The following is a 15,519-nucleotide window of genomic DNA, read 5'->3' as shown; positions in this document are numbered from 1 at the left end:
CACACGTCCCTGGTTCCTCTTCTCGCCCTCCTCTGGGGAGCCACTCTTGGTGCACCCGCTGCCAGCAGTCGGCTACACAACACAAGAGACGGGATAGAAGGAATAACAGTACGACATCTTTTACAACCAGACAATAAGACCAAGAAAAATACAGTAGAAGGGTCTGTAATGCACAAGCGGTCTTTACACTATACCTGTGGTCCATTTTGTTTGTGCTTGTCTCCATCAGTAGGGGAGCTGAAAGAAAAGTTACTTATGCAGACAATTGTGATAAACATTTACAAAATGATGATCCTCAGTGTAAATGACTAGACAGACATCTTATCACTCAATGCACATACCAGGCCTCTGAAGATACCTTCTCCATCATGTTGGCATTTCTGCCCTGGGCCGAAGTACTTCCCATGACTAACATTAGGCCATATGGCTGGTTTGTTGTTGTCTCAGGGTTTTCAACAATTGAGTTTCACTAAATAATTGACATTCCAGAATAATGCACACTCTTTATGATGTCACAGCAATGGAATTCCAATCTGGCAAGTTGACCTGGAAATGGTAATGTGAATTTCAAATTCTGAACTAGGACTGCTTGTTTTGTCAACTTAATAAAACAGACCTTTTCTGCCATTTATCACCTTTGTTAGAGAAGAAGAAAAAAATGAACAGCCAACAGAAGTGGGGGGAAAAAAATCTTGAAATACTGTTTATTGTTTGTAAGAAACTTAATTCGGCAAACATGATTTAAGTAAATCAGAAAACATAAGATACATTTCCCACTGAAATACAATTCTTTTTTTTAATCTAAAAAAAAATAAAAAAAAATAAAATCAACAGACAAAAAAAAGAGAGCAGAAGGTGGCACAAGGCCCACAGTGTACCAGAATGTCAGCACAGATTGAGTATGTCGTCACAGGGGAGATCTGATGAGCACCACTGATCTTTCACACCCCAAAAACACAAGTGCTGCAAGGGCTCCTTCCAATAACCACACTAATCATTCAAAATATCTAGAAAATAATACAATCAGGAACCAATAGAGATTGGCACAAGGTTAGATTGAAACAGGCCATTGCGGGGTTCTGCCTTGCATATAAAATGCACTTTACCAAAACAATTTCCACGTTCCAGACTGACTACATTGTAGATGTCTGCCAGATCTCAACTTCTGGGTAAGTGTTTAATATCTGCAAACCACATATGATATAGCAAACTGATAGACTGCGCAGTCGATGACGATGCACACAACCATTGATTGTAGACTGCTGGAACATGACCCGTGTTTAAGACCCAAATACCCACACAAAATAAATAAAAAAAATTAAACACATACAACAAAAAAAAATACAAAATACAAAAATACAACAAAAAAAATATACAAAAAATAAAATAAATCTGCCACCAGGATAGTTTAGTCATCAAACAAGCCAAAAAAATAATCAAATAAAAGGACAATTATGTTTTTAAACTATCACTCAAAACAATGTTTCTGGACTCAAGGTCAACAGTCACAATGATCATCTCTGTGTCAAACATACACATTCATATCCCAATCCATTTTGAAAAACTGTTGGATGTGGCAATCTCAAAAAGTAGACAAATTAAATTAGGGTTGTGGTCCTGAAGAACGCAACGAGGACCAAAACGTCATTGAAAAAAGAAATAATATTACAGCCAGGCATCCTAATGCATTTCGGAAGGTTTTTGCACTTCATTCAAACTTCCTTCATTGCCTAGAAAGGTCCCGTTTTAGTGCCAGAAAACTGAAGTACACTACAATGGTTAAATCTATGTGCAGCTCCCACGTGGACTTCAAGCCAATTCATTACATATTCAGCATCAGAAAATCCCCTTCATAAAAAACTACATGCAAAGCTAATGCCCAGCTATCAGCACAACCAAAGTATGCTATAGATAACATTGTGGCATTATTGTTCAATTTATTATACACATTATTTAACAGGCCCTGCAAGGCGGCAAGACTTTGGACTTGTCAGTTATGTACTTCTAATTAATCAGACAGGTCATTTCAGCAAACAGATGGGTGGCACCAGTTAGATTAAGTACACCAATAAGTTTAGAACACTTCAAATGAACCATCAATGATATACAAATGTAAATTGGCCTTTGTCAGAGCATTGTATTAACTGGAAGACTGAGAATCTATTTGCCAGATTCTCTAGACTTCCATTCAGAGCAGCAGAAAAACAACGGAAAAAAAACGATAAGATCTGAAATGACAATTCTTTAAATCGAATTACAAACATTTGCCAAAAAGAAAGTACAAAGTCACATATGTAGGTTATGAAAGGTATTTAAGAATAAGGCAATTCATAAACTTTGAAAATCTCTGATATTCCAGTGCAGAGGCTAGCAGTTCTATTTACGCATCAGCGTTTTGGGCCTAGAACCTGTCAATGGTGCAGTGGCGACATAATCAAAACAGATTGAAATGCAAGACAGGAGTAAAAAAAATAAATAAATGAAGGTAGAAAATAAAAAAGTCACATTTTTGCATTCCCTAAGAAGATGCATTAGACACTAGAGCTGCTAAATCAAGTTAAAACTTCATCCCCTGCCAAGTGAACAATTTTAGACAGAGAAATGCCAAAAAAAACAAAGTGGGTAATTTGGGATAAGCTTGGGACCAGAGAGTTAGTGGCATCCACAGTGCACATGCCTTCCAACATCCAAGAGACAAAAAAAACCAGATAAATCACAAAGTATTCCACCATAAGCTTGTAGTTTCTAACATGTTTCTTTATAAATATTGTCAGGTTGTTATGAGCTGTCCCGAGAATTGCAGCCACACTAAAAGACGTTGACCTGAATATTTGAGAAAAAAAAAAGCCACTTTCCTGGAATAAAAAGGATTGCACCGTTTAAAAAAAGGTTAATCTCCAAACAGGAGGAGACTAAATGAAAGTAGTGAACACAATTAGGTTCGAGGGATATGAACAGTTGGTTAGTAAAGAAAATAAAATGTCCCACGATCACTACATTAACCAAGTAGAAACTCAGTGATTTAGCTCAGACCCAGAAAACAATTGCTACACGTGGCAAAGAGAGTGATAATTTAGGAAACAGGTAAAAATAAGAAAAATACTATGTACAAAAGTGAGTGCAGGTTCCAATGAACTTGTAACTCCAATTCCCGGAACAGACACAGAAATTGAGGGGAAAAAAAAAAAAAGTGATATCTTACAGATGGACAGTTCACTCTTCTGGACCCAAACAGAGCCAAAATGGCTGCCTTCTACCAGCATGATGCTGATACGGGCCAATGGGATGACCCAGAGAAGGGCTTTCAGAAGAGGAACTTCACACACGCACCTCTTATTTCAACTTGATTTCACAGAAAAAAATTCTAATATACAGTCCACTCAGACCACAAACGCATAACATGATACATTTCTAGGGGGGGGGGTCCTTGTACATAGGGTGAGGATGGAGATGTAGCTGATTGAAGGGGTTTGGTGGGTTGAGGGGTTGTATTAAAAGCTGCATGATCCAGTCTTGAAAGTTAGAACTCCTCCTGGTCCTCTGACTCAGCGTCCGGTATGACAAAGCCCTCCTGAGATCACAGAGACGGATGAAGAGGAAGATATTAGAGGTCGACCGATTAATCGGAATGGCCGATTAATTAGGGCCGATTTCAAGTTTTCATAACAATCGGTATTGTTGGGCAGCGATTTGCCGATTTTTCTTTTTTTACACCTTTATTTAACTAGGCAAGTCAGATTAAGAACACATTCTTATTTACAATGACGGCCTAGAAACGGGGGTTAACTGCCTTGTTCAGGGGGGATTCGTTTTTGCAACCTTCGGTTACCAGTCCAACGCTCTAACCACCTACCTTACATTACACTCCACAAGGATTAACAGGCTGACTACCTGTTACGCGAGGGCAGCAAGAAGCCAAGGTAAGTTGCTAGCTAGCATTAGACGTATAAAAAACTATCAATCTTAACATAATCACTAGTTAACTACACATGGTTGATGATATTACTAGTTTATCTAACGTGTCCTGCGTTGCATATAATTGATGCTGTGCCTGTTAATTTTCATTGAATCACAGCCTACTTCGACAAACGGGTGTTGATTTAACAAGCGCATTTGCGAAAAAAGTACTGTCGTTGCACCAATGTACCTAACCATAAACATCAATGCCTAACAGGAATATTTAGACTTAGCCACCCGTTAGATAAAATACGGAACGGTTCCGTATGTCACTGAAAAAAAAAAAACTTGTTTTCGAGATGATAGTTTCCGGATTTTACCATATTAATGACCTAAGGCTCGTATTTCTGTGTGTTTATTATATTATAATTAAGTCTATGATTTGATAGAGCAGTCTGACTGAGCAGTGGTAGGCAGGAGCAGGCTCGTAAGCATTCAAACAGCCCTTCACTGTGCTTCAAGCATTGCGCTGTTTATGACTTCAACCTGGGTGGGTATAATTTGTGGAACGTTCCAACAGGAATCTATTCCAAAAACTTCGTAAATAACAAGGTCTCCAAAAAAAACAACGCATACAAAGTTGTATAGCGGCAGAATAACATACCGGGTAGGGAGTGGTCCATTTCATTGCGTTTTTCACTTATCACGTTTATTCCGAAAAATGTCTGTCCTCACATGTCTGTTTGCCTATGGATAAACATTAAGAATAAGCTACGTGGTGAGTTGATGCCTATTCGGCAGCTAGTTAGCTAGGTTTGTATGCGTTGCTACTTTGTATGCATTGCTACTTTGTATGCATTGTTGGTTGGCAACCTTTTACTTTACGTTTTTTGGAACAGATTCCTGTTGGAACGTTCCACAAATTATACCCACCCCTTCAAGCCTATCAACTCCCAAGATTAGGCTGGTGTAACCGATGTGAAATGGCTAGCTAGTTAGCCGGGTGCACGCTAATAGCGTTTCAAGCGTCACTCGCTCTGAGACTTGGAGTAGTTGTTTCCCTTCCTCTGCATGGGTAACGCGGCTTCGAGGGTGGCTGTTGTCGATGTGTTCCTGGTTTGAGCGAGGAGAGGGACGGAAGCTATGCTGTTACACTGGCAATACTAAAGTGCTTATAAGAACATCCAATAGTCAAAGGTATATGAAATACAAATCGTATAGAGAGAAGTAGTCCTATAATAACTACAACCTAAAACTTCTTACCTGGGAATATTGAAGACTCATGTTAAAAGGAACCACTAGCTTTCATATGTTCCCATGTTCTGAGCAAGGCACTTAAACATTAGCTTTCTTACATAGCACATATTGCACTTTTACTTTCTTCTCCAACACTTTGTTTTTGCATTATTTAAACCAAATTGAACATGTTTCATTATTTATTTGAGGCTAAATTGATTTTATTGATGTATTATATTAAGTTAAAATAAGTGTTCATTCAGTATTGTTGTAATTGTCATTATTACAAACAAAAAAAATAAAAAAAATAAAATAATCGGTATCGGCTTTTTTGGTCCTCCAATTATCGGTATCGGCGTTGAAAAATCATAATCGGTCGACCTCTAGAAGATATCCGGTTACATATTAGGTTATAGGACTCTACGTAGCGGAAAGACACTCAAAATGAGATCGAAGTCTGGGTCAAATAATACACTACACGTCCAAAAGTATGTGGACATCCCTTCAAATTAGTGGATTTGGCTATTCCAGCCACACCCGTTGCTGACACGCACACAGCCATGCAACCGTCATAGACAAACAGTAGAATGGCCCGTACTGAAGAGCTCAGTAACTTTCAACATGGCACCATCATAGGATGTCACCTTTCCAACAAGTCAGTTCATCAAATTTTTGCCCTGCTAGAGCTGCCCCAGTCAACTGTAAGTGCTGTTTTTGTGAACTGGAAACGACTAGATTCAACATCGGCTCAGCCGCGAAGTGGTAGGCCACACATGCTCAAAGAACGGGACCGCCAAGTGCTGAAGCGCGTTTTTTTTTTAAGTCACCTGTCCTCAATACAGAGTTCCAAACTGCCTCTGGAAGCAATGTCAGCACAATAACTGTTTGTCGGGAGCTTCATTAAATGGGGTTCCATGTAAAGGAAAATCCTAACGCTACACCAGTCAATGACATGCTAGATGATTCTGTGCTTCCAACTTTATGGCAACAGTTTGGGGAAGGCCCTTTCCTGTTTCAGCATGACAATGCCCCTGTGCACAAACCAAGGTCCATACAGAAATGGTTTGCCGAGATCAGTGTGGAAGAACTTGACTGGCCTGCAGAGAGACATGACCTCAACCCCATCGAACACATTTGGGATGAATTGGAACTGCGACCCATACCTAATCACCCAACATCAGTGCCCGACCTCACTAATGCTTGTGGCTGAATGGAAGCAAGTCCCCACAGCAATATTCCAACATCTAGAGGAAAACCTTCCCAGAAGAGTGGAGGCTCTTATAGAAGCAAAAGGGGGGGACAGACTCCATATTAATGTCCATGATTTTTGAATGAGATGTAGCAGGTGTCCACATACTTTTGGCAATGTAGTGTACTTTTCAAACACTTGAGTGGCGTTTGATTTGGTTTGCCTGGTATAGAAGGCACCAATGGAATAGTCCCAAAAGTGCAAAGTACGCTAAATCAAGCACACTAGTGTTGACATTTATTCGACGCAGGTCTGATCTAAGCACGCATTAATTTCGGACAGAATGAACCAATCATGCGTCGCCTGTTTGAAGGAAACTGCACAAGCTGTATGAGCATACTTTAGCATTCCATTTGAGCTACATACATGCCATTCCACAAACTGAATTTTAAGAAGGCATCAGCAGTTGTTTGAACCAAAACACATGGGCTCAAACCTAAAAAAGCTGAAGTGACCCGTCGAGGATGTGTGTAACGTTGACTAAACTCACATCTGTGGCGTAGAGTATATCCACGATCCTCTGCAGTGTGGGATCACCCTCTCCTTCCTTCTCTTGGCAGATGAGCTCAATGTTCCTCAGTTTGCCAAAATAAAAGTCCCTCTCCTTCTCCATGTCCTGGATGGTGGACTTCAGTATATTCACCTGGGAGGAGGGAGGTGGGCAACAGATGATACAACCTGTATATCACTGAACTTTGGCTAGAACTTCAGTCAAACCAATTGTTATTATTTCTAACAAGACATGGCACATGAATTCATGAATGGAAGGATGGATGACAGTACCTCCTGGATGAGTTCTGCCCGCTCCTCATCACCTCCACCAGCCCCTGGTCTCCGCGCCAAGCTGGGCGCCATTTTGGGTGCTACCTTGGCAACTGCTGCCCGCTGGGGTGCTGAGGGGAACAAGCAGCCAGTCAGAAAAGAGATGGGGAGAGGTTATTGACAAGCTCAGTAGATTTAAGTATGGAAAGACAAATCACCTCTAGACTGCTTACAGAAGCCATTTCTTGCTGCTAGTCAGTATTTCTCCTACAGTGTTTCCATTCTCCCCTCCAAACTAAAACAATTTTGATTTTGTTGCTTTCAATTGACAATTTTAGTTCAACAGGTCTCAAGATGTTGATTTTGGGGCCTTTGTGCCCCACCTAGAACTTTCTGTAGGGGAACCACTCCTAAAAAGTAATACTACAGTGAAAATATATATAAAACCATTGCACAGGCTCAGCCACTATTCTCACCAGTGTTGAGGATTTTCTTGGGCTTGTTGAGGGCCGACATGGCGGGGTTGGACATGGAGTCTTGGCCCTGGCGAGCCTCCACAGGGTCGTACTCTTTCCCATCATAGTTGGCATCAAAGAACTTCTTGAACCACTGCACAAACTCAAAGTTGTCCTGGAACTTGCTTTTTATCAACTTGTCAACAGGGATGATCTTGGGAAGAACAAAGCACCAGGTAAGTGGATTCAACATCACAAAAAAGGGTTAAATAAACACTAGTGGATGTGCACATCATACATAGTTGATTTAGACTAAACATGCGTCGCGGAGGTAGTGACTACCGTTACAAACGCTGTCGGGATGTGGATATAACACACAGAGACTAGGAGACAAGGACTGTCCATTTCTAAGGGACTTCGTCATGACACTGGATTGGAGAAAATCAAAACTCTCGCTCTGAAGTGTTTTGCTCTCTGTCTCTAAGAGACAGGACAGCTCTTCAGTGTGCAGTAGCCGAATCCAAGAAATACGCCATCTAACTACTGGATGAGAACCAATGACTAACAGAATGGAGACTGTATAGGATGCCAACAGTCCTGTCTCTGCGGGCACAGGAAAGTCAATATCAGTGAGCCACTGTAGAGAGGTCATGCTAGCTCAGCAGTAAACACTATTAGCAAGCAGTGGCAGAGAAGTATACAGCAGCTGACATCATTGGTACACACACAGACAAACCCACACTACGGGCAACTCAGATGTGTAAATCCAAATGAGAAGGCAAAGATTAGGATTAGAGAACATGCCGTTGTTGAATTGTTATCATGTTACAAGCCAACACATGGTAAAAACAGGAAGCAAAAGGATCAATAGATTACATTAATATGCTTCAAAAGCAACCAGCTCAAAAAAATATCAGCCTGGCAAATAGAGCTATGGATGTAGACTAGAACCTAGGACATGCTGAGAGGGAAAATGGAATTGCCTACTTACTTTGTCAACACCCATTCTTTTGAAGCCAGCTTGCAAGATCTTAAAGTTGTGAATGAATTCGTGCTCTAGTTTTGCAGCAAATTTGACTTTCTTCAAAGGCACACAGCCAGGGAAGAGCATGTCCATAAACTGGCAGTAGGCCGCACCTTGAGAAGGGGTCAACACAAATGGTAATGAACTATTCCTCTTTGATCACATACTGACACTAAAGGAAAGTAGGCTTAACCTACATCAATTACAGGATTTACTTTCATTTTCCCTAACCATATAAGCAATCTCCACCTTATGAAGTAATGCAAGAACAAATGCAGTTGTGCCATCCATAACCTGCCAATTACCTGAACATAACAGCTCTATCTTAGTAAGGTTGATCTGTAACGATTCGTTGATCCATGCAAGCATGTCATGACGACTCAAGTTGTCACTGCACACTGAGGTTGAGTAAACGTTCACAGCCATTTTCTGTTGAAGCACAAAGGAGAAATGTTGATTTCAACTTCATGTCACGTTAGAAAAAGCACACAGGTGATTATTTTTTTTAGGACATTTCTATGCCATATAATCATGTCAGAGATACAACAGGTTTGGGGGGGGGGGGGGGGGGGGGGGGCATTCCTGAAACGAAGGGAAATGATCATGGTCAGGGGAAGATGAGTTGAAGAAAGCTGCAGCCAGTTCTGCTAACCAGACTGAATCACTTCTGAACACTGGCTAGCTAGCTAACTATATCAGATAACTTGGTAGTTTAGTTCAGTTGGACTAGCTTTCGCAACGTTGGGTAGTTCATTTAGACGTATTGGTGAGTGGAAATTACGAGGATGGAAGTAAGCATTGTCTTGCAGATGTGTAAGCGAACGGCGGTAGCTACCCAAGTTAGGTAGCTAGAATGGCCCTGAAATTACTATCAAATAAATGTGCCAACGTTAGCTAACGTTGGCTATATCATGAAGTCTGCTTGTAATGAAAGTTATCTAGCTAACGTTTCTAAGTTACCTACTAACGTTAACTAGGTTGTCATTTTCAACCTAACAGCTAGTTTATCGAGCTAGTAAAGACAAAGTAATGTTAGATAAATACGTTGCATATTAATAGTGCGCAAACTATCTGTAGCAGGCTTATACTGGGTGGCTAACTAGCTGGTCTGGTAACATTTCTCCCCTCCCAACTCAGTCATGCTAGCTAACTAAACCCCATATACCATAGGCATAGAGCTGTACATTCAATCTAGCCCCGGCCTCTGCGTCCCATCCATGCCATTGGCTAACTAAATGCTAGCTTGTTAAATTACACGTTTTCAATTGTAAATATTGCTGTATAAATTACTTACCCTGTTTTGGCGTAGGTGTTGCCAATATATTAATTCAACAGACGTCAATGTTTACTGCTCTCAGCTCATTCGAGAAATCTGCCGGCGGGGTGAACAACGCCACGACGTAAAGCCTAGACGCAAAGCCTAGACGTAAAGCCTAGACTCAAAGTCTAGACGCATGCTGGAGCTCACTGGTGGATATGGGCAGAGATGGATAACTGGGTCCAACGAGAGTGTCGAATTTAGTTATCGAAAGATGTCATGGATTATTTGCTACGTGTGGTTTATTTGATCAAATATACGTTTCGTAATGCATAGTTAGGTTGTTACGAGTGTACTGATATAAGTAGGACACGTGACACCCCAGCAACTTTGAGAAAAATATAGGAGTTGTGCCTGATAACGCACTCGTATCTGCCCTCATTGGCAATAATGGTCCCACCTGTTATCGCCTTCTCCTAACTGTCTTCCATATTTTTTTGAATACATTTATTTTTTATTGTTAGAGCGCCCAATTGAGTATCTGGTCAATATAATGGATAATCTGTCACATGGGGAGCGGCTTGGGCAAGACCAGATGTAGTGCCAATCAACCATACCAAAGACAGTACAGTATGAAGACTAAAACTGCTTCTCCAAAATAAATCCCCGAATGGCTAGCTAAACTAGCCGTCGTCTCGCGCCGAACTGCGCACATGTGCAGAATCAACCGCACTCCTTTGATATAAAGCAGTTTTGATGAAAATTAAAACGTGTCAATTTCGCCCTTTTACGAGATTGGAGTAATAACATGTTCAACTACTTAAGACAGTGGCTCGAATCTAGGTTGTGCCTTTAGATTTCGAGAAAATTAACAACTAAGTGTTCGTAAATTCACTCTGGCTATCTACTTCGTTTTCAGACCACTCTCGTCTGAGTGTGCCAGGGTGCAGAATAACAGGAATTTACGAATGCACAACAGAAAAACGTTATTAAATTGTTGCCAGCAGCACAGTGACAGTCACCATCGCTCTAGATAACATGAAAACAGCTATGCTAAAGTGAGTAAAATGCTCAGTGAGGTGTTCTCTTGTGTCTGGAAGTAGCTTGCAAGCTAACCAACGTTAGCCAGATAGCTTGGGTGATTGACTGCAGTTGTGAGGCCAGCGCAACTCGGATCAACTCTACTCCTCTTCGTCCTATGTGCGCTCTGAACACTCGAGAGCGAAACGCTCTGAATTTATGAACACACACCCTTTAGTTAGCTTGGGTGTTTGACTGCTATTGTGAGGTCAGAAACTAGGATCAGCCCTACGCAGTAGGCTGCGGAAAATCTGCTCTGAATTTACGAACGCCCAGAGCGCATTCTGAGCACACTCTGGCATTCTAGAGTGAATTTACGAACACACCCATTGACTTTTCAAACCCCGTTGCTCCTCTGGGTTCAGAAACTCTGTGACCATCCCTCAGTGCAACTGTGACCTGTGGGTCAGAGCGCGAAAATTGCCCTCCAAGGCTGTGTGACAGTTCATTCCTACCTCTCCCTTTTATGGGAGGATATCGGGTTTACGTGTCCTCTGCGGACTTAGCCCACCAGCTAGTGTGTGTGTTGGCCACCATACTCTGGTGCTAACCATGTAAAGAGATCCTCCACTGCTGGCTCGTTATCAAGGCCACCGGGCACTAGTCTTCCTTCAACTATTTAAAACTCGAATGTGTCACTTCTTCCCTAGATAACCACGTCTAGGAAGGTTATTAGCCTAGCCAGCTATATGACTTTATATTCGGATTGCCTCCCTTAGGCATCCCTCTCCCTTGGTATTACTAGCATGCTACAACCTAGCTAGCTAGCTAGTTTACCAACTCAACCTAGCTGCCACTGTGTGTTGTCAGCTAGCTTACCAACTCCACCTAGCTGACGCTGTGTGTTGTCAGCTTGTCTTACCAAACGATGGCCATTCGTGCGTGTTTCGCATAAATAAGCCTACGATTAAACATGATATCTCTCCTGCTCCAGCCCTGTGGTCATAGCTAGGCTCTCCCGAAATTATTTTGTGGGTGCTGTACAGCTCCTGACAGATTATTGTAGCTCTCTACCCTTACTGTCTATTGTGGCAGCTGTTGTATACAGTCTCCGGTTACTATTATATTACTTAATTTGATGAATTAGTATATTGCATAAGAAATATTTATATTTTGTCATTTATTTTCTGAGCTGAGAGAACACTGCATCACCATGATGCTGGGCATACATGGCTGCTCCTCTTGTGGAGCTGAACTACAAGTAGAAGATGGTCATGACCTGTGCCCCGCCTGCCTAGGCATTGGCCACCTAGGTGAGGCCCTTTCTGACCCCTGCATTAACTGCGCCATCCTGGTTGAGGGCCTGGATTTCACAGATAATTTACAAGTGTTCGGCGTTGTTCGCCAGGACCCACCCAAGGCAACCAAAAGAGGGACACCCCCCCCCCCCCCCAGGTAAAACAGTCTAAAAATAAGAGCCTCACTCGGGAAGGTTGATTAATTATCCTCTAAGATAAAGCAGCTAAAAACACTTTTGCATTTCTTCAAGCCCCCTGAGTCGGTGCTCTCTAGCACTCCCTCCAGCATGGGGGATGAAACAGAGGACTCAGATAGCCGTGATGATGACCACTCGGGCATTCAACCGGCACTTTAGTGACCAGAAGGATGATACACCCAACATGGTGAAGGAGGTGCCAACCAGTGTTGTGGACAAATTCAGTCTCAACGCTAAAGATGGGTCAGAGGAGTCATTCCGAGGGTCTGATCACACAGAGTCAGAAAAAAGCTCTGCCTCACTACGTGCTGTCCTGCGTGTGGCCTTAGCTAGGCTAAAGCTTGATGACCCTCAAGCTGCAGCTAAGCCATTCTTTAAGAAGGCCCTGGCAGCTACACCTTTCAGTGTGCCACCTTCACCGGATTTTGTTACGGAGCTTCAGAGATGCTGGTCCGACCCATGGGCTCTCGCCCACCATAGCAAGGACAGTAGGACACTATCTGCCATGCGCGACGCAAAACCACATGGGTTGGACCATATGCCTAAGGTGGATGAATGCATAGCAGAGCTGATGCTCTCCTTAGATGAAGCGCTGAAGGATGATGCCTGCTGCCCCAGACCCCATTGCAGAGCCACAGATGAGCTACTGTCACGGGCCTACAACACAGCACCCCGCATTGGGAACTAGACAGACTGATGTCCACCCTTGTTGTGACTCGTCACCAGGTCTGGCTCGCCCAAGTCCCAATGTCCAATGACTCCAGACGGACGCTGAGAAAGCTCCCAGTAGCTCTTCTGCAACAATTCCAGTTGAATGCATTGGTGAAGGTACGAATGTTCCAACAAGTGATGGGCATGCTTGCTGGGTGACGCCATTAGGCCTGCTGTCTTTAAGGCCACTACAAGTGTGGATCAACGACCTTCGCGTGGAGGAAGAGAGCCTACCTGATTACAGGTGTCCCTCTCGGATAATTTCCGGCAAGGCGGGAAGTAGTGACGACCAACGCTTCACTAGCAGGTAGGGATCAGTGTGGCAACACAGGTCTATGGCACTTAAATTACTGATGATTGGCTGACAGAAATTGATAAAAGATTGTGGGAGCTGTTTTGTTAGACTTCAGTGCAGCTTTTGACATTATCAATCATAATCTGCTGCTGGAAAAACGTGTTATGGCTTTACATCCCCTGCTATATTGTGGATAGAGAGTTACCTGTGTAATAGAACACAGGGGGTGTTATTTAATGGAAGCCTCTCCAACATAATCCAGGTAGAGTCAGGCATTCTCCAGGGCAGCTGTCTAGGCCCCTTAATTGTTTCAATCTTTACTAATGACCTGGCTCTGAGTAAAGCCTGTATGTCTATGTATGCTGATGACTCAGTACCTTACAAGTCAGCTACCAAATCAAGTGAAATCACTGCAACACCTGACAAAAAGCTGCAGTCAGTTTCAGAATGGGTGGTAAGAAATAAGTTAGTCCTAAATATAAAATAAATAAAAAACGAAAAGCATTGTATTTGAGACCAATCATTTACTAAACTCTAAACCTCAACTAAATCTTGTAATTAATAATGTGTAAATTGAGCAAGTTGAGGAGACTAAACTGCTTGGAGTAACCATGAATTGTAAACTGTCATGGTCAAAACATATTGATGCAACAGTAGCTAAGATGGGGAGAGGTCTGTTCATAATAAAGCGTTACTCTGCCTTCTTAGCAACGTTATCAACAAGGCCAGTCCTACAGGCCCTAGTTTTGTGGCACCTGGACTACTGCCCAGTCGTGTGATCAAGTGCCATAAAGAGGAACTTAGGAAAATTACAATTGGCCCAGAACAGTGTAGCACAGCTGGCCCTTAAATGTACATGGAGAGCTAATATTAATAATATGCATGTCAATCTCTCCTGGCTCAAAGTAGAGGAAAAATTGACTTCATCACTACCTGTATTTGTGAGAACTATCGACATGTTGACTGCACCGAGCTGTCTGTTTAAACTACTAGCACACAGCTCGGACACCCACGCATACCCCACAAGACATGCCACCAGAGGTCTCTTCACAGTCCCCAAGTCCAGAACAGACTACAGGATGCGCACAGTACCAAAAAGAGTCATGACTACATGGAACTCTATTCCACATCAAGTAACTCTTGGAAGCAATAAAATCAAGTGTAAAAATCTGATAAAAATACACCTTATGGAACAGCGGGTACTGTGAAGAGACACACACACACACAGGCGTACACACACGCACATGATAACATACGCACTATATGTACACATGGATTTTGTGTTGTAGATATGTGGTAGTAGAGTATTGGACTGAGGGTGCACACTTAATGTGTTGTGAAATCTGTTGTGAAACAGACTCTCAGCAACAGCTAATGGGGATCCATAATAAATATAGCTAGTGGGGTGGCTTGGGTCCTCTTCCGTCTTTTTTATTACTACTTTCCACTAGTTACCTCAGCCACAAATGGCTATAAATAAAAACAAATCATGAAAACAATTTTGTTTTTAATCTTTACTAAGGTTAGGGTTAGGTTTAAAATCATCACATTTTAAGAAGAGAAAGTGAAGAAATTAGAGTGCTTGGCCATCGAATCCCCGAGCTGACAAGGTAAATCTGTCGTTCTGCCCCTGAACAAGGCAGTTAACCTACTGTTCCCTGGTAGGCCGTCATTGTAAATAAGAATTTATTCTTAACTGACTTGCCTAGTTTAAATAAAGGTTACATTTAAAAAATATATTTACTACAGGCAACATCAGTTATTGCAACATGGTAAGCAATATTACATTTCTTTATGTATAAACAGATTTCTTTACACTTTTGCTTTACACCATTTATTTAAACTTTACACCTGTGGCACTTATGCTGGTTATTAGTACAGGCATCAGTGTTGGGGAATAGTGAACTGCATGTAGATCAACTAGTAATTAAACTAGGTTTGTGGTTAAACTAAATTCAAATTTTGCTTTAAGTAGTTTATTACTTTTTTGCCATGTAGCGCTGTAGCTAACTACTGGAACTACATAATACATTTTTTATATATAGAGAAGAAAATATGGGGGAAATAAGCAAACATTTTCTTTCTTTTTCAGCAACAGAATTGCTTAATTCTCACTT

General features: G+C 41.9%; 1 protein-coding gene across 2 annotated transcripts; it reads right to left on the bottom strand.

The window, feature by feature from the left end:
• Positions 1 to 676: 676 nt before the first annotated feature.
• On the bottom strand, positions 677 to 10,230 carry LOC115168288 (microtubule-associated protein RP/EB family member 1). 2 transcript variants are annotated; one of them, XR_003870647.1, is made up of 8 exons: positions 9,918 to 10,230; positions 8,929 to 9,052; positions 8,591 to 8,736; positions 7,621 to 7,813; positions 7,166 to 7,275; positions 6,873 to 7,025; positions 2,442 to 3,571; positions 677 to 2,408 (listed from the first exon to the last, which is right to left on the bottom strand). XR_003870647.1 is itself a non-coding variant. In XM_029723426.1 (7 exons), the coding sequence occupies exons 2-7, from the start codon at positions 9,047 to 9,049 to the stop codon at positions 3,521 to 3,523; spliced, it is 774 nt and encodes a 257-aa protein (XP_029579286.1). In that variant the 5' UTR covers positions 9,050 to 9,052; positions 9,918 to 10,230; the 3' UTR covers positions 677 to 3,520. The 2 variants fall into 2 exon arrangements, 1 of the variants encoding a protein (XP_029579286.1); XM_029723426.1 differs by having other exon boundaries at positions 677 to 3,571.
• Positions 10,231 to 15,519: the final 5,289 nt, after the last annotated feature.

Source organism: Salmo trutta, chromosome 30 (assembly GCF_901001165.1).
Source record: "Salmo trutta chromosome 30, fSalTru1.1, whole genome shotgun sequence".
NCBI classification, from domain to species: Eukaryota; Metazoa; Chordata; class Actinopteri; order Salmoniformes; family Salmonidae; genus Salmo; species Salmo trutta.
Note: the sequence above shows the minus strand (reverse complement) of the source record. Positions and strands in the feature narration are given on the sequence as shown.